Below are 20,453 nucleotides of genomic sequence, written 5' to 3' on the forward strand. Positions count from 1 at the left end.
AACATACTAGAGAACAGATGGAATCAGAAATATTGTTGTCACTAATGCTAACACAAGAGGGAGCTCTTTCATGAATATTTGACGTGCCTCGATGAAAGGTGGATGACTGCGGGTCAACAGGATGGTACATAAAGATCAAAGGAAGAGATAGGGTTGTGGCAAGAGCCTTTGTATACAATAGACATGCAATAAAATGGAAGAAGTGAGCTGAACGAAAAAACACACAGAAGAAGAACAAAGGAAATCCGGGGAGGATAAAGAAAGTATCACGCAACTACACATAAGCACAATATGATATGTACAAGACGTTTTGTTTATACGTGTACATCAAAGGGACACAAATGAGTACAGAGAAACATAACAAAACAAATATCACACTGATAGAGAGACAAGATGAGTATTTGGAATAATGTATTTTGATACGAAATGAAGTGAAAAGAGAAACGGGATGCCAGAAAGAAGGATTGCTAGCGAAACTAGTAAGTTTAAATGACCAAACACTCAATCCCAGGGTTCTTTCTTATGCCAACTCGACCAAGACACCCATGGACTGGTTTGTCCGGCAAATATGATTAACGAGTACAGGACACGGTACGAACACCTGCAATCGACTTGATTTTACAAGTTGTAATTTCTATCCGCCATTTTCATAACTAAATTTGTGTGATGCATGTACCGTCAGGTGACGCAGATGGAAAGGATTTATTTGATTAATGGTTTAGGATTTTGCAGAGTACATGTATTAGGCACTCATCATATTCTCTTATCTTTGTGTGGCTTTAACTAACTCATTATTTTAATCCATACTTCATTTGTTTCTGCTTCAACTAGTAACTCTATTTATTTTAGTTTTTTTTATTTGTCTATATCTTTGTATACCATGTACACTGGCCACTTTCAATTTGTATCTTGTCGCCTATCCACCTCGCTTGGTGTACCCCCCCCCCCTTCATTCACCCTCCGTCTCTCTCGTTCTCCCACCCGCACCCCCCCCCTCTCTCTCTCTCTTTCTCCCTGTCTTTCTGTATATCTATTCATCTAGATAAAAGAGGCAAAGAGGTAATGCATTATACTCCAACAGAAATTATATATATATATACACACACATATATATTTATATGTTTGTGTGTGTGTGTATAATCATCAATTTCTCTTTATAAATATATTCATAATTATGTCTATCTTTCTATTTATCTATCTATCTATCTATCCAACTATCAATCTATCTATCCATCAATCTATCTATCCATGCATAAATGACTAAAACTATATCCATTTCCAATTACCAACATTCACTCGTTAAAAAGGCACTAGTTTGAATAGTTTGTCTCCTGTGTGCTTTCATTGAATGTTTTAATAAAGCCAAGTTCCCCGCTGAACAAGCAGTGTTTTTAAATGTGTTTTACTGTTCCCTTTCTTTTTAAAACTTTTAAAGCTTCCAACTGTTGGAATCATAGCAGTATCTTTTCATCTTAGTATCTACCTCGTTTAACCATCTCAATTATTTTGCTGTGTTTCATATGTTTTTGATGTCATGTTATTATCATTCTCTTGTTCTAGAATTTTCATTTGAATACCGGTCGATTACAAAATATTGAGTGACCTTCCGCCATTTTTATTTCACGCCTCCTCCAAGGATCTGACTGCATGAATATGTGAGGGTAATTGGAATGCAATAAAATCAGGGACGATATAAATCGATAATGTTAATTATGCTTACCTCAAAAGTTCCGTTCTCAATATCGGTCATTTCCAAAAGAGAGTAGTCAGAATCCCGATCTCCATTCTCATCAATCGATATTTCACCAGATATTCCTGAAAACAAAAGAGGAAGAGCATTCAATGTTAAAATATCCATATCCCATAAAACATCGAAGATATAGACTGCAGTTCGGTTTATCAAAGTCATAAAATAAGTTGTAAACCTTTTTAAAATAAATTATGGCTTAGTAAGTGATAATTCACTCTGCCATTACTATAGTGGTAATTAATATTGTATTAATTTCATTTAAAATTCTCTATAAACTGAACAAATCCTTAATTCAATTTATATAAAGAAACATTCATCTAGAATCTTCCCGGAGGGTTTAGGAACTTTGACAATGATTATCGAATACATTGACCATGCGTTGACACTGGCTTATTTATTACTTGGCGGCAGTCGGATTTCTCATGAAATCTCCAAAAATTGTTTATATTACAGTAACCTTTGATATCTGGAAAGCAAGACAAATAAGAGATGAATATTGCTTATAAAAGTAAGACGTTTCGGGTCTCCAACTCGAAGAAAAGTAAATGATTTTGCATTAATATGTATGTTAATTGCATCATAATTATTCAAGGATATGAGAAATGACACTACGCGTAGCATGCATTCTACATTATATTATTGGGGTTCGTTGATTTTTTTTTTCTTCTCTTTAATCAAAATGACCGACATAATACCTGCCCATATCGATGTCCTTAAAATAAACAGGTCGATGTTTTCGATCAATAAAAACAATGTAAGTCTATACGTTACCTGTCATAATGTAAGTGATATTCTGCCGTATGATATCCATGATCATATAGTGCTCCGCGGTGCATGAATACTTTATATACAGGCCGTTTTATTCCTCAACAAAATCAATTCAGTCTGCCCTAATTAGCACATTATCTTAATACATTATTTCCTGACGTACTAATTTTGTTTTTAAGCTCCATGCGATTGAGCCAGATTTATTTTCATACCGTCACGCTTCCTTTTCACATTGTATAAATATCTCAACAAAGTTATTTTTCAGGAAATGATGACACCATGCCTCAGTTCAAACATCGTTTGTTTTTTAATTAACGAAACACGTCTATGTTCCGATACTATCGAAACTTACAACTTAATATTCCTCAACCATCCTTAAAATTTAGCCAGTGCCATTGCCGAATATTCATAATCGAAACTTGATTTACCAATATTTGAAGGAGTACACAGTAGTTTGTTAAACCATTGTCCCAAATTACTCAATTATTTGTATTTTTTCCAAACTTTGTTTCCATGCGTAATCGAAACTTGTCATGTTGGCAGAGGATGAAAAAAAAAAACACGTACTCAAATGAAACTAAAAGTAAGTTTTAATAGTTCGATGATTTTAAAATTGATCTGGCAATACCTTAGCGTATAATATTTGCTTGTTTTATTTTCTCCTTGGTGTTCGTGGTATTGAATCCTGTATTGAATCCAAGCAAGCATAAGTGTCATGTCCAGGTTTCAAAATATAATTATCAGATCTAATTTTTTTTTAAAGACTCATGCAGTAACACCTGGTCCACCTCCACGCGCCAGGTGGAGTGATAAAAACCTGACTAATTTCTTTATAAACGTGGATCATGGATCTCATCCGCATAAGAAGAATCACTTCAATGGATTCGAAATGTAGGAATTTGTGTCTGATTAATTATTTTCAATTTTATTCAATTACTTTATTTTGTTGGAAACAAATGTTGTTATCTACTCCTACTAACCTTCGAATGTTCTGTTCCACATACGGCTTGTGAGGAGGGCGCCATCTCTCGGATCAGCGTCAGGATCTTCGAGGGTTTCATTGAGAGCGATAGCGTACATGAGAACAGCATCATGGAATGCTCCAACGAAACTATTCACCTGAAATAAGAATAGAATAAAGAGATGATGTCATAAGTAAAGCAGTCAACGTTTACTCGCAACTTTGATATTGACCATATCCATTATTGGTGGTGTCACACCTTGGCGTTTTAGACAGCGTATGCCCGACGTGTCAACATTTCTCTAAAACGTCGGCATACGCTGAACTTTGATTTTTTTTTTCAACTCTGGGCGTATACTTAGCGTATTCATAACGAGTTGGACGTATACATAACGTATTGGTAACTTATAACGAACGCTTCGTTAACTTATAAGTAACGTATTTAAACGAATGCTTGGCATATTGCTGGCGTACACAACTTATGCCCTACGATAGCCTAACTTACGCATAGCGCGCGGCAGCGTATCGCTGACGAACACGTGCCGTAGCCTATAAAAAGGCTGCCGCTCGACTATTCAAATCATAACCGCACGATACATCACCGTATCAACACCACCGCCATGCCGAAGAAAACTCCTGTGAACCCCACCTTTATATACCAATTCCTATAAACGTTGTCAATACGCCATTATACGGTTGCTGTATGTTATAAACACGTTCAGTAAGTTTTGTGGTCGTCCGGAGCACGTCTTCATACATCAATATACGTTGGAGTTAAGTTACATATACGTTCAAAGCACGTTACTCATAGGTTAGAAGTAAGTTTTAGGGTACGCTGGACATTATCTCGTCGTACATCGACTTATGAGTAACTTACGAGTAACGTATGTCAACGTGTATCAACGATCGCGTAACTTGCCTACAACTTATGGTCCGCGTATGCGGGACGTATGAGCCATACGCTGGCATACGTCGAAAAATTTTGTGCTTGCACAACATTTTTTCGACAACCTCGCCGTATGACGACGTATACCAGCGTGTTTTAGCGTACTCTTAACGTATGCAAAAATAACCCGTAACGTATTCGACGTACGCCAGCGTATTCGCCAAATTCCTCATACGTCGGGCATACGCTGTCTAAAACGCTAAGGTGTGACAGCGCCATTAAAGACGAAACACTATTTGCGAGTAGAGTAGTGCCTGTTGATTTTATAAATAACCAACTAGTACATAAATTTGAATTAAAAATGGTATACAAATAATATTAAAATGACAATTTGGAATAAATGCAGTACATTCATGTCTGATATAATTTTTTATATTCACGCAGCAATATCTGAAGTATAATTATTCTTTATTGATATTTAACATTATTAGGATTTTCAAGATTGAATCTTCATTCATTGCATCGATTTGAATATATTGACTGGTATCCAAACTCCAAAGCAGATGTTTCATTCTATGAGTTGTCTGGTTACCACTTTCTTACACATTCTTCTACATAGAAAGCTGAACATTTACAGCGTGTCTGTTGAGTATCTACGTATTGTGTGTTCAAGTTTGAGCACACAAAGCAAAACGCAGTGGTTTCAATCCTGGGTGCTTTATACCCATAGATCAATACCAAACGCAAAACATGCAAGCAGAACATGCAGGGGATATATGGACAAGGGAAAATGGGAAAAATATCCCCGAGGAATTATGATGGAGAAGTTTATCAGGATTACTAATAAAACAAAGTGGATGCACAAAGAATCGAATAGAATGAGAGAAGAGGAAGGAGAGTCATAGAGCTGAGGAAAGATTAAGAAAACATCCAAGGAAACATCAAAAGAAAAGAAAGTATGGTACATAATAATGGGTTAGAGAACACATCACTGTTAAAGAGGAAAAGTGAAGAATCCAAAGGGGTAGCGAAATTGGTTTGTAGAGAGTTATTATTCCATGGCAGACCTCAGACCTCATTCAAGAAGTGTCCATCGTTACATCATTCTCTACAAAAACACCTTTGATCGACAATCTAATCTTCGGATACATTGAACATGTTGAAATACACCTCCCCTACTCCTCCTCCCGCCCCTCCCCATAACCATGAAGCGTCACCCACACAATCCTTCTGAGCCAACGAACGGACATCCCTCTGTTTCTTCAACCGCAAGATAGCACATTATAGGGGCCATCGATGAGGGAGCAATATAGGGGGAACGGAGATGGAGGATGGGGATGAATCCAGGCGATCGAAATGGATGTCCACAAACTTTACAGACATTCCTCGAGAGAAATGAAATAATGGATGGGTAATGACAAACGTGGCCTACTTCCATTTTGCTTGTAACAGATTCCTCCTGATTTCCAAGCACAAATATAGCCCTCCAGCTGAGCGAATGCTTTCCCCTATAACTTCTCGGTCAAGAATCCATGTTACACATTTCCGGGCAGCAAGGCATTGCTCTTATTTATGAACACCACCATTCTCAGATTTATTTTTTGAGGAATGCGAATCATCCTTAGGTATCATAACCCTTAACACAAAATGTTGATGGGACGAGAAAAGCGGGATTTGAAATTGGTAAAAAAAAAAAAAAACTGAACCCAACCCAATCAAAACTATTACTTTATTTCGAATGATAATACATAACTAGGGGCCGAGGAACCGCGGCTGGTGAGGCATATTAAGCACCCCCCCTTTCAATAAAACGTATTCAAAAACGTAAACATGACCATAGTGATTTTCTTTTTGATCAGCCCCCCAACTTTGGACACAGCCATCGGTCGGTTTGAAGTCAGTTTTGTTGGTGTAAGTAAACTGAGACATTAACAGGCGGTGGCCCCGGAACTTTTAGTCTCCGGTTTGCAACCAAAGAAAACAAATATTTACTTCAAATTTTTAACGCAAAATAAGTTTAGATTCCAAGGTCATGAGATTAAACTGAAATATCCCAGTTGCTTTTTAAACTCGAAAATTATGTAGGCTCTGCAGGCAGGTACATTGTGTCATTTAAAACTAATGAAATCAAACCATCATGGCTAAACTTAGAACAGTGGTCGTCAGTGTCTTCAAAATTCAGTGTATAGTTATTACGGGGTAATTGTTAAAGAATTATTACCAGGTAGAGAGAACAAAATGATTAACTGTCAATAATTGATTAGCAACCAACAAACAACCATGCTGTTTACTTGCTTACTAACAGTCATCATCATCATCATCACTCTCATCTTCAGTCATCTTTATTCCATCAACATCATTATCATAATAATCATCACCATCATCTTCATTATCATCATTTCCATAAATAATATTTAATAAATAATATTTCTTATTCTTCCAGGGTAGCCACTTTAGTTCTAACATGTCTAATGAACTGTTCTCAAGCGGACCCTGTCGATGCTGTTCTTATGATAAACGATGTGAGTTTCTTTATATGCTGTAATGATATGAATATGAATGGTATTATGATGATTCTGTAGTTAACTGCTCAGGTGATACAGTCAAAATTTCTACCCATACTTCAATGTCTCAGAGCAATATATTTCTATCAGGTCATCTTCATAAGCACTTTGTTGTAGTATAAGGGACTAGTCAGGCGCCACAAATCTATTTTTTACACTCTGTCCTTATTATTCGAGACCAACACATCCCTATTTCATTTGTTAAATCGAGCCTCTGTGATTGAATGAGAGATGGTAGATTGTTTATGTAGTTGACCAGTCAGACGTGCACGAGTCAATCGATTGATTCCTTCAACTAACCGCCATTTCTTGTATCGATCTTACTGCATATCATATCACATGAAGCAAAGTGATTCGATCGCAATGCAGTCGAGTGGTCGGATGGTTGTATCGCTATATTCAATTAACTCAATCCAAGCGAATAACACACGAAAATATAAGGAGACTGATATTCACACAAAATACATGGAGAAATAAAATGACTAGCATGCATATCGAATAGAAAGACTTGACATGTTCCGACAAAATTCTCGAGAAATCCCTTGAAACTCATCGTTCATCAATAATGGAGTGTCGAAAAAAATCTGTTATAAAATTGATCGGGGGGGGGGGGGTATCTTCTTATCATTTGACAACCAGTCAGTTTGACTATTTTTGCCATGCTATTTGGCATGTTTGGTCATGTCATTGCCATCTATCTTCTTCTGATATCCTTCTTCTTCTGTCTTGTGTTGGGTTGGCAACCAGTCAGAAAATGACTATTTTTGCCACTGCTTTGATTTGGAGCCTTCATTGTGAGGATGAATAATTCTTTCACCTCATCCTTTTTTTTTCTTTTTTTTCCTTCACATTTTTTTCTCTTTAAGACTTGTTTTTTCTGTTAATTTTTTTTTATTTCCATGGTTGTTTTTTTTTCTTTTCTTTTTTTCCTTTTTTTTTCTTTTATTTTCTTATGCTTTATCCCTTTTTCCTTTTCTTGTTCTTGTTCTTTTCTTTTCTTATTTTTGTTTGTCGTCTCTCTTTTTTCTATTTCTTTTCTGTATCTTCTATATCGCTAAACTCATTGTTAGTCTTGATATCCCGGCGGTAATGATTAATGATAAAATACATGTAACGCAAAGCATCATTTATCGTTTGTTTATGTGATTTGTGTTGTTTGTAATAGGACATTTAAAATGTTAATAAATTAAAGTTCAGGATACGAGTTATGAGTTACTTCTTGGTTATTCATGATTTGTCAAAACGATTTATATTCATTTAAAAGTAGTAGGCCTATGAAGGGACAAAGAAAATTATGAAGCAATTATTTTCTAAACAGCGTTGGTTTGCTGTGCATTCATGCAATATGCCTTGCTCCAATCATGTTTCTTTATTCATGCAAGGGTAATTGATCTTCCTAAGCCAACACAGACATACATGACATCTCATGTGTAACCATTTCTCAATTCGAATGGAATTTTAATGCAGATAGATAGATTAATGTTTATTGTATAATCCGTTCTGCATTCAGGGATTTAAAGGCATAAAGAAAACTCAAATGAGCGATCTATTCATCAGAATGCATGCCTCATTAAACATGTCTTTAAATAAAAATATATGGAAACATTAACATTCGTGGCCGGAATGTCTTATCAGGGAACAAAAAATAAGGTACAAAAAAAACTTACGAAGAAGATCCATGAAATATTTTTTTAAAACTTCATCCGGATGAACACTCACATGCAATCATAAACATCCAGTAGATCAAACATGTCAAACGATGGGGTATCAAGCCTGACACTTAGGATACAAGGACATTCAGTTCATTAAAAATTATATGAGCTCGACAATGTCACATGTATAAAGCTTGACACTTTGAATACAAAGATATCCCGTTCATTAAAAATAATATGAGCGCGATAGTATCATACGTATCTTTACAGTCCCTGACTAAAAATGTGAGACCATCTTCACACTATTCAAATGCTTGGTGAACATGGTGAATTTCATTATTAATGTAAACTATATGAACACAGAGACCCGTCATTGCTAGAAAGAACAGTGTCAGTGACATAGGAACACAATGTAAAATCACCTTCACACTGCTAACTTTGAGCATTTCAACAGTGTGAATCACACATTCACATAGGTGACCATGTGAACACACTGTGGTCAGGCCAAACTCAATGCTTTGATTACACTGTGTGACACTGCTATTTCCAACAAGGTTAAAATCGAAAAAAAAATCATTGAACGATTTAAAAGCTCATATTTACAAGTGTAGTAAATCTTACATTGGCAAATTCATCATTAGACATTGACGCCATAAGGGGCACAATCTTTCTCTATTTAAGCACCATATATTTTCGTTTCTCCCTCTAAGTATAACTTCTTGTCTTCAGGGCTATGAATTTAAGATGAATTATGGATGTCACATTGTGGAGTATGATCTAACATGAAAATATGCTGCTCAGAGGATTAAGTAAATATATGTTGGAGGATGAATGTAGATATAAAAAATCTATCTTTTAATAAATTCCATTACAGTATTACAATTTTATCATGGAACATGTCCTGCATAAGCTCTTCATGAAATTGCACATTATTTAGATTTCTTGATTTTTAAATATAAAACTTGCAACCACCTGAACGAATGATTAAATTTCTTCTCGTTCGAGAGCAAAATGTGACTGTAATATTGAATAGTGTTCTTATTTGTCAATCATAAACCGCGAAATTCAAATTACATCTGCCGCTTTTTTTTCAACATATTTCCCTTCATGATTTCTTCTTGCTAGTTACCGTATGATAATTGGATATGTTATAACGAAGTGAGCCAATATAAGGTTCTCCTGTTTCAATATATGAAAATAGCTATACGACCCAGTTTAAATCGCACGATGTCACAGTTGAAATGCAAAGTATGAACGATTGCCTGTTTGTATCCGGCAAAAGACCGCATTTTTGTCTTCTGACCTACTATATTGTAATGACTCTGGTAAAATACATGAAAATCTGCAGACGAGTCTCGCTTAAAATATGCAGACAAATAATGCATAAAGATGAATATTAATTATTTGACATGGTAATGTAACATAAAAATACAATTTATAATGTAACTTGATATGCAGTTTCATAATAATCATTCTAAAAGTTTATTATAACACCCCCCCCAATTATCTACTAATCTGTCACTCTTGCGCTTTCAGTTTTAACCGATTGATACCCTGTACTCGGGTGATCTTCCCAGTCGAAAATGTACCCTTAAAATTCACCATGAATACCCGTTTTGTAAGACGAATTAAGGTCTATTGACCCACAATACAGGAAGGAATGCTTACCGTTAATGGAACAGAGATAAATTACACTTGAATCTAGGTAGTCACGTTTGAGTCCTTAAAGAGTAGCATGTTAGTCAATGGGTTATTGATCATTTAAAAGCTTTATTCTGACGGAGAGTAGGCATGACCAGCGGTTTGCAATTTGGCCAGTGGCTTGGTCTGATTGGAAAAAAAACATGGAGGAAACATCGTTTAGGCGATTCCACTAACAGTCATGGTAGTCGATATTGGTCACTAATTGATATGTAAAAAGTACATACAGGATATACTGCATACAAAATAACAATGAAATTGAAAAGAATTTGAAAAAAAAAAATCAGTTTTGGAGGTGAAATCTTGTGAACATAATGTAAATTGGCAATGTCATTCCATGTAAGTATTGGCAATCCGCTAAATATCCTTATATCCAATGAGTAAGATGTGTCTGTTTTGATATGTTTGGGAACTGTTGACTATGGTTATTATAAAGAAAAGTGACAAATTCTAAAAACAATGTTTTCCCTATATCATAGGTGCAACTCCATGTTAGTGATTCAATCTAATTTTGCTGTAACCATAGTAACAAGTTTGAACGAACAGAAACAGTGTATTTCTTAGTTTGTTAGGGCTTTGTATTTCATTTTCAAGACAGGTAAAGAAAAAATACATTTCAATATATTTTACTGTTTTTTTTATGTACGATTTTTATTCTTCTCCTTTCCCTCTATTCTATCAAACAACCTGCCTTCATACCACAATAAATTGTACTAGGCCTACATTTACTTTTCTTTGGGGAAAATACAGAAAATCTAAGAGCACAGAGAAAGTCCTGACTAGTAAGAGCTCGATCATTGCACTATATAGGGGGACAAAATGTGAATTCGAACCCAGCACACAAATTGCAATTGAAACGCGTAACTGAAGAACAAATAGGCAATCTATTCAAAAGGAGTTCTCATTTAACACGAGACAATCCATCACCTAGGGAATTCATCCTGTGACTTGAATTAGATTCTCCATTTTGTCAGCATCCTAACATGGATGTCTTTCCCTGCCATCATCCTCGCACCAAGTCATATTCATTCAAACCAAGATGTTCTTGTCAATTCCACAATTTTGGATTGATTAAATCCATCCATTTCAGATCCTATAGAGGGGGAGGGGGTTGTCATTTAGTATGATGGCATTTTCGCTCAGAGGGTGTCATGGAGCATGTGTTGTATATCTCAAATTAAGTACTTTCTTATCCCTTTCTAGCAAACTCATATTTTCATAAAATCAAATAAGCCTTTGTCATTTCTTATTTCCTCTTATCATGTTTTACGTTTCTTCGGTCATCTCTTTTTATATATTCTCATCTGAAACAAGACAGGAAATTAAATCGAGTTATTTTGCAGGTGTTCGTTCACTGGTGTATATTCTTTGCTGCTATTTGCGTGTTATTAGCTACAACAATGATATGAGCATTCATTTCAATTCCCGTCAGATTTTCTTCAGCATAATATTGCACTATACTTCTGTTAAATGTTATATCAAAATTAAAGAGAAAGATTTGAACGTTTAAGACATTTAAAAGTCTGCAAAAAAGACTACCACTGAGTAAAGCCAAACCAACGGTATGGATAAAAACAATCGAGATAAGAATACCTTGCCTCCGACGCTATTCGATTAGACTGCATTACCGATACCAATTAAACCAGCCATTTTATAAGCAGGCGGACATAATTCATAGAGACTCTCATCTTTTTCTTTCACACAGCAGATGTTGTTTAAGAAACGAAGGATATTTCATTCTGAACACTATAAGGTTGATGATGAGAAATGAATATTACACAATTGTTTTCACTCTTTCTCGTCCATCGCGCCTCAGCCCCACCCCGTCCACCCATTCTCTCCTCACTCTCTCTCCCACCGTTCAGCAATTTTCATGAACGACTCGCTGGGCGAACCAAGAAACTACCACAGCGCCACCTACAGTTAACCATCGGAACATAATACTGTTGCATGGTTTCTCTGACAATCTTGTTTCATAACTAGTCTACATCGGTCATCATGAAAATTACTTCTCGAGATTAATCTTCATGTTAGAAATGTATATGACACGAACTTAATCATATAAATGAACAAACAAATATGCTTAATTCATGTCCATATTTTCCACTTATCTTCTGTCATCCCTTGTAAAAATACATTTATTTCTGTAAAAGTAAATAAGTAATATAATATTTGGATCACTAAAGCTACCGATAGCAACGCTTCCAGTAAATCAATTATATTAATTAACTCCATAAAGAAAATCATTTTTTTCTTTTCATCTGCATCACTTGAAATGCTGAGGGGGGTTTTGCGGAGTAACGCATTGGAGGGCAGTCTCGTAAATAATACAGTCGGAAATTTGGTGTGTTTGGTTTGACATGGGACAATCAATCGTAGACATTGTGGGTACGCATGAAGTTGTTTTGCCTTTTACTTTCTAAAAATTGTATGAAAATTGACTGAATTAGTCCGCTCGATAGGCATGAACCATAGTGAAGACTGGTTGAAAAAAATTCCATTTAAATGATAATCATCTTTCCACGAGCAGGAGAGATAGGATTATGCAAAGTGCTATGGATTTCCACACATAATCTGAGCGCCATTTCTTCTCTGTATGACTAAAAATAAATTTCAAATTTTCTTCTGCATTTGAGTAGATTTTGATGGAAGTGGGGTTTATGAAAGAGAGTGTGTGTACGTGAGAGAGAGAGAGAGAGGGAGAGGGGGAATAGTGGATGTGTGTGTTTTCTCTTAGAAAATAAAAATGTCTGTTTAGACACATACCACTCCTTGCTTCCCCCTTTGTGCATGGTTTCAAACAAAATTTGCAATTCATTACCAGAACCTGGGAGCGTGACTTTGCGGACAAGATTAGACTATATTATGAAATTGGTTAAGTGGATGTTAAGACCACAATGGGAATTTTATACTACATGTATCATATTTATAGAATAAGGTGATTACTTTCACATGGAAATTCTTGGAAACTAAAGGTACATTTATTTTGTGAAAACAATTTCAAAATAAAACGTCAAACCCATTACACTAAATTTATACAGTAAAAGGGTTATTTTATTACCTGTCAATATTATACCTTTAAAAAGGTAAGGGAGAATACACTGAAAACTACATTGTATCTGTATAAGGTATAAACTGATCAGGTATTATTTCAATTTAAAACAACAGTTTTCGAATTTACACAATCTTCAATTTCTAATTTATTGCTTGAGATATGAACAGTTACTTTTTTTTTGTTTAGACTCTCTTTAAAGTCCATATTTAGCTTTGGTAAATTTTCCAAAATACCTCTATCTCTATTTCAATCATCAATGAATTATTTCTATGCACTAAATCAGTTACAAGTTTAATGTACGTATTTCAGGCCTATTACGACAATATATCATTCGAATACATTATTTAGCATTCAAATTACAGTAATTTATGCTCCACCGTTTTTCCTGTACTTCAACTTAACATGTTTGTGTTCGTTTTTATTTGCTATCATTAGAAAAGGCGAGACTATCATTCAAATTAGTATTCATTTGATTCGGTTTAGCAATGTAAAAACCGGCATTCAATAACACAAATCATGAGTCGAATAAGGAATTCTGATCTCGGATTCACCTATAGGCAATCAATTTTGAACTTACGCCAGTCAAATAAAACCCAAAAATAAATAACGTGATCTCATTTCATCGTTATGCATACACTTTATTAATTTTCTTTCACTGCATTCACGTGATTTTTTATTTTCATAATATATCTGTTTTGTGGTATATTTTTTTTTCAACTTTTTACACAATTTTCTCCTTTTTGTATTTATTTTTAGAACGTGTGTCTATAAGTTTTCATTTCTATTTCTTTCTTTGTTTTTTAAATACATTTTATGATGCAAGTGGAGGTACAATAATACACATTTTCAACTTTTTGAGAAAATTACATTTCTTTGATCATTCAACCCACAATACATGGGAAGTTGCTCGCATATGCCGTCACAAATGAAATAAATATTCTGATAAGATTTTAAATCTTTGATGGATTTCCTTGAACCTTTAAGATATTTCTTCATTATATTTCCTGCTATTTTTACAATAAACAAATGGGGACGGGTACTTTCTAAGCACGAAAGTCCACTACTCGTCCGACTCTCGATTGAATGATCAGACATCTTTAATAGAAATATTAGATTTCATTTGAAGTCACTTACGTGTACATATTCGGTGCGTCCTAACAAATAACACAGTGAGAACATTTTGGTAAAGCCTAAAATAAATTGAAGCCATAAACAGTATAAATGGCGTTCAAGTGTTGCGCGTCCTGAAAATTGTCACCACCGCCGTCGGCTAGTCCTCCTATAATAGGTTTCAGTTAGACTGATAAAACTGACAAAGCCAAGTCTATTGAACACTCTTAAATTGTTACACTATCTTTCCAGATTCTTGAGTCTTTTCGTTTGTGTATATTTTGCCTTTGGCATTCAAATGTATAATATGCTTCAACCTGAATACTGCACTAAAGGCCTCATTAGCATGATAAGGCAGCTAAAAAGAAAAAAGAATGCTCGATAATTTTTGGTATATGGGGTCATTTTTCCATGTCATGGCTTTGATGTAAAATAATCTAGGTGTTTTTCACGAAATTAAGAAAAATGTTTAGATATTTTCAAGCATCCCACTTTGCTCAAATTCATTCTTTAAATTATTTTTAATTCATTGCTTACCTCTATTTCCTCATTTTATTTTCTTCTCGGCCTATCTTTCACATTTTAAGTTTATTTATCGTGTAAGTGGAAAATAAACCATAAAATTGTCTTGCAGCATTTGTGATGTTCTAAAATCTTCTAGTTTAGTTTCAAAAGAAAATGATACTTGCAGTGCCAAATACAATCGGTAAGGGAGTCCCAATATTCAGACAAAATAAAATATGGGATTGAAGAAAATTCATTATATTTCAGTAACCGGATCTCCAAGCAGAGTATTTCACTTTTTTCAGATTTTAAGCTGTTTGTTTTGTTTGGTAGTCTGGTAAATGTGATACTGAATTCTGTTCTTTTATTCTTTTCATTCTCTTTCGCAATCTATTTTCATTTCTACATTCCCAGATATTTCTAATACCACATTTTCAATTGTGATATGAACTAAAAAGAATATTATACTTGAAATCAATACGATTGACTTTTAGTAACAGAAAGCCGAATTGACCACAGGCGATCGCGTAATCAGAAAAATACAAAATTGTTCCATCGACATTCATATCACCACGGGACAAGCTGAGTCGAAATAATGCATTGGAATTGTATTTTCGACTGAGCTAAAACTTATGCCTGAATATTCTCAAATTCCGTTGATATTTAAAAGCAAACAACAATCTTCGGATAGTTACAATTATACAAATACACCTGTTCCTGATAAATATCATACAAGACTCGAAGATTTGTCGATATTATTCAACGAATCAATCTCATGGGCCAAATTATGATATCAAACTACAATACCTACTCGACCCCCCCCCAAAAAAAAAAATATATATATATATATAAAAGCATATCAAAGTATTTTACGTCAATCATAAACCTTAGTCTATATGACAAACGAAAACTTTAAAACAAGCAGTTACGATGTATTTTGACATTTCTAATTGAATGACAAGACATAGTAATAGTTTTTCCCCCTTTTCTGGGGGATTATTTTGATTTAGTGAGATACTTTACCATGTTTACCATTGGCTAAATCAATGGTGTTGTATTTCCCAGAAGGCTTTACACTGCATAACGACTTGTTAATGACATCCCTCTACTGAATCTAAATGTTTTGGTGTCTGCATCTGAACGTGTCGTATTACCCCCCTACATCTTTTCCTCTTTATACAAATTCTCTCCTATAAAATGGAATGAACGCATCATGAATGATTAACGTTTACAAGCATAAGTTTAAGGATATTAACTTGTTGACCTATATGGGACAGAAATAACCAACAACATTAACACAGAATGATAAGCTATACTCGTGCAATGGTTGAGCATTATGATAAAGACAACAATAATGATATGTGTGGGGTGGATGTATGCGTGTGTGTGTGGGTAAGTGTGTGTGGAAGTGCCGTGGCCGAGTGGTCTAAGGCGCCTGGCTATACATCAATAAGTCCGGGTTCGATCCCCGGCCGCGGCAGCTATGCCCGTGAGCAAGGCATTTAATCTACAATTGCTCTTTTATCCTGCTTTCAAATAAATGGATATGCTATATGCATTATAGGTAACTAGGTGTGAACTTGTTAAAAGAGAAAAAAGTGTGTGTGTGTGTGTGTGTAGAGAGAGAAAGCGTACTTATTTAGGTGGATGTATACTTAGAAAACAGTGATAATTGAGGTGAAAGGCAATTATTTTAAAAGATACGAATCTGTTGAACACAGGTCAATATGCGTCTGTGTTAAGCAATGGCGTGGTCTTTGAAGATAGATTAATTAGTACCAACCAAACATTCATAATAATCGTTATACATGTTCGGTTAAAGATCAGTATTCAGAAGATCCGAGCAAAGATTCACTAATCCTAAGATTCATATTAAGTGCAAACGTTGATAAATCCACATTGTCAATCCGATAATAAAACAAAGCTCGATATTCATCGGATTAACATACCTTCGGAATAAACTAACCATATTTCATTTTAAGACTAATGGACATCTTGGTATGCCTATCTGCGATTATCGTTTCAGAATAACGAACCTTACAACAAAACGAGCTTATGCCGTTTTGGGGGGTCTGTTTATATGGTTTTGTTTTATTTGTTTTTTTTTGTGCTGCGGGTACCATAATTTCTCAGCGTAGACAATATTGTGACTATGGCCCATAGAGATGTATACGTTATTAAGTATATATCTCTATGCTATGGCCCGTATTCTGAAGTCGGGTTTAATTCAAAGTCAGGTTTAAAGATGTGGTACGGAAAGCCAATTGTTGAATTATGACATAACTCACTAACAGTAGAGATAAAACATTTCAGCTCATTTGACCCTCAAATCAGTCTCAATTGTCTAGGAAGTATGAATAAGTTATTTGTCTTCACCATTAAAGAATCAGGACAGAGCACAGTTGTATAAGAAACATACAATATAATCAGCATTTTGACACTTTCGAATTTCCATAATTTTAGCACAAATTAGACCATGGTCTTAATTAAATCCGACTTTAGAATACGGGCCATTGAGTTCTTACCATCGATAGCCATTTATTAGCTGGATTGAGCTCGTATGCACGCACACAATGGAGGTGCCGTGGCCAAGTGGTCTAAGGCGCCTGACTATGGAAAGTCCGGGGTTCGATTCCCGGCCGCGGCACTTATGCTCCTGAGCATGTCGTATGCAATCGACAATGCTCTTTTATCCTGCATTCAAATAAACGAAAATGCTATTCGCATGTTTGGTAACTACGTGTTAAAAAAAGTCGCGCGCACGCACGGCTTTTGATGGGGGCCATACCGGACCGTACCAACACGTTAAGTACTCGACGTACGCAGACGTAATAGAAACATGTGTGGAGGTCACACGAGCCCGGAAGGCAAAAAATATTCGTTCAAGTCAACCTATTCTCTCTCTGTCTGTCTTTTCCATAGCTGATTGATAACGTTTATGAATTATGATTGTCCATCTAACACTGATTCTATGGAGGGTAACTACTGAACTTTCTTTTCAAATCGGAAAGAAAAATCAAGATTTGAAGTATATTTGACTGGCGGAAGAAATCACCTTTTGAGGTGATGGATTTGATCTCTCAGGGGGTGTCTTCATAAATTTCGATTTATTTTTTAAATGGACCGGTCGATGGACCCTTTTCTGGTCGGAAATGTGTAGTGAGATACACATCCTATCTAGTCCAGGATAGGCCCCATAGGAAATTGACCAAAGCTTTTTTTATATATACAATATTTTTTGATGGTTTCTTGTCAATTCGAGGGTGCTGATTACGGAATCTGGATGATGCCACTCGTGTAACCTTGAGCATTTTCCGCAAATTGGCAAAATCCAATATGGCCGCCAAAATATGCAAATTACCCATGAAAATCATAAAATCGTCCGCACATTGGCTGTGAAATGCATGAAATTGTGTGGCAGGAGTGAAATACAATCTTCAAAAATAATTTTTGACAGAATATTTATTTTCCTGACATTCAAAATGGCCGCCATAGGCCATTGTATACACTATTATGTACAATATGAATAAGGAAAATAATTTTCACAAAAATGAGCACTAAACTGCAAAAATCGTGATGTATGAGCGAAGTAATATATGCAAATCATCATTTTGCCAATTTGCGAAGAATGCTCAAGGTTACACGAGTGGCATCATTCAGATTCGTAATCAGCACCTTCGAATTGACAAGAAACCATCAAAAAATATTGTATATATAAAAAAAACAAGGTTATGCCTCTTCTATCCTGGACTAATCCACTGGTAGTAAACATTCGACCCCCGAATTTCATACTTTTTTTATGATCTTTTAAGTGCCACTTCAACGCAAGAGTCTATGGGAAATGTTTTAGGCCCTCTGGAACTATCTGCACGCTTGGCTTTTTGCCGATGTTTTTATTGTTTCCGGTGGTCTCAAAAGAGCGCGTTATAGCTACTACATCCAATTATTGATATTATGGTTCTTACCTCCTCGTTTATCTCATCGTAACTGAAGTTGAACTCGCTTTTTGCCAAATCCTTGACATGTAGAGCGAAATCATCGAAGACTTCGGACTTGTTCTTGTGGAGTGTAAAGGTCATTAGCGCTCGGTAAGCTGCCTTGGCTTCTTCATCGTTTCCATCACCACGAGCCCATCCAGTGTCACCAAAGTATGAACTATCGAAGAGGACAATGTTGAAGAATGCATAGGAGCCATCGGTCATACCGAGACGATGGGCTGCCAACATAAGTTTACGGACAGCATCACCAGATGCACAGATGATGACCACTATTTCAACAAAAGATAAAAGGAGAGAAAAAGAACAATCCATTACTAAATAAATCCCATGCCGACATTTATACAGAGAACATGAGAGGAGAAAAGATAGGCTTATAGTGATAGTTGTTCATAAGCATTTGTATCTTCTTTAAATGACGACATTATGCTATGCTATACATTCGCAAGGTGGGCTACAAATAGTATTACGAAGGAAGCAGTGATATTTCGACCAGTCCATTTCATGCATAATTTTCAAGTCAACAATAGCGTACCGAAGTGATGACGTCGCAAAAACCTATTTTTGTATTTCAGATGTTTTGATATCATATTACGGTAGAGCATGATTAAAAACCCCCACTATCAAAATTTGGTGAGGATCGGTCCATGCATGGGGGCCTGAGATATGACCTCATGAATACATAATCAGCCCCATTGAAGTCAATGTATTCATGAGGTCATATCTTGGGGCCCCATGGACGTACCGATTTTCACCAAATTTGGGTTGGGGGGGGGGGGTCATCGTGCTCTACCAAAATATGGTATAAAAAGCACTAAAATGCAAAATAGCCAAAATTGATGACATCACACTTAAGTAATCTATACATGATCACCGAATCATCTATAGTCAATGGCTGACTACGTGTTTGTTTTGATAACAATGATCTGTAAAATATAAACCATCTCTAAAACTTCGACTAAAGCATTGGCCACAATGAATTTTGCTTTTTGTACATTGTAATGAATTTATTGTCAATCTGATGTAATACGCCATTTGTTTTGCTGAATTCAATACAGGCCATGGGGACGGGTCCATATAACCATTTTATAATCAAAAGGTAGAATAAAGCGAACATTAAAAAAAGTCATACATCTTCACCTTAATGAAACGACTTTATCCATAGAAGGTGTATTATGTTAAGGAAACGATAATGGCTGGAGAGGTTCAGGAGATGGAATTTCAGAAATCAAACCGAAAATTTTTCACAAATTGAGTTCTGTGTTTTTTTTGTTTAAAAAAAACGCCATGCAGGATTCGGAATCAAATAATCAGGGTTTTTCCACTGCCAAAGGAAAATAAGCTCGAGCCAGATATGGAACTCTTTTTTTCTCTTTTTTACATTTTCGATGTATGACGAGAGTTTGCTCGATAGAAGCAATATCCTCCTTGCTTTCTGTTAAAGATAGTACGATGTGACATTATTAGATCCTTCGTAATGAAACAAGTCCATTTGTTTAATTAGCTG

At 35.5% G+C, this 20,453-nt stretch overlaps 1 protein-coding gene across 1 annotated transcript; it reads right to left on the minus strand.

Moving 5' to 3' along the window:
* Positions 1-1,209: 1,209 nt before the first annotated feature.
* LOC121410181 (atrial natriuretic peptide receptor 3-like) lies at positions 1,210-19,334 on the minus strand. The gene is made up of 3 exons (XM_041602093.1): positions 18,917-19,334; positions 3,499-3,637; positions 1,210-1,815 (listed from the first exon to the last, which is right to left on the minus strand). The coding sequence occupies exons 1-3, from the start codon at positions 19,259-19,261 to the stop codon at positions 1,682-1,684; spliced, it is 618 nt and encodes a 205-aa protein (XP_041458027.1). The 5' UTR covers positions 19,262-19,334; the 3' UTR covers positions 1,210-1,681.
* Between the last annotated feature and the right edge of the window lie 1,119 nt (positions 19,335-20,453).

This window comes from Lytechinus variegatus, chromosome 3, assembly GCF_018143015.1.
Source record: "Lytechinus variegatus isolate NC3 chromosome 3, Lvar_3.0, whole genome shotgun sequence".
In the NCBI taxonomy this organism is placed as follows: domain Eukaryota; kingdom Metazoa; phylum Echinodermata; class Echinoidea; order Temnopleuroida; family Toxopneustidae; genus Lytechinus; species Lytechinus variegatus.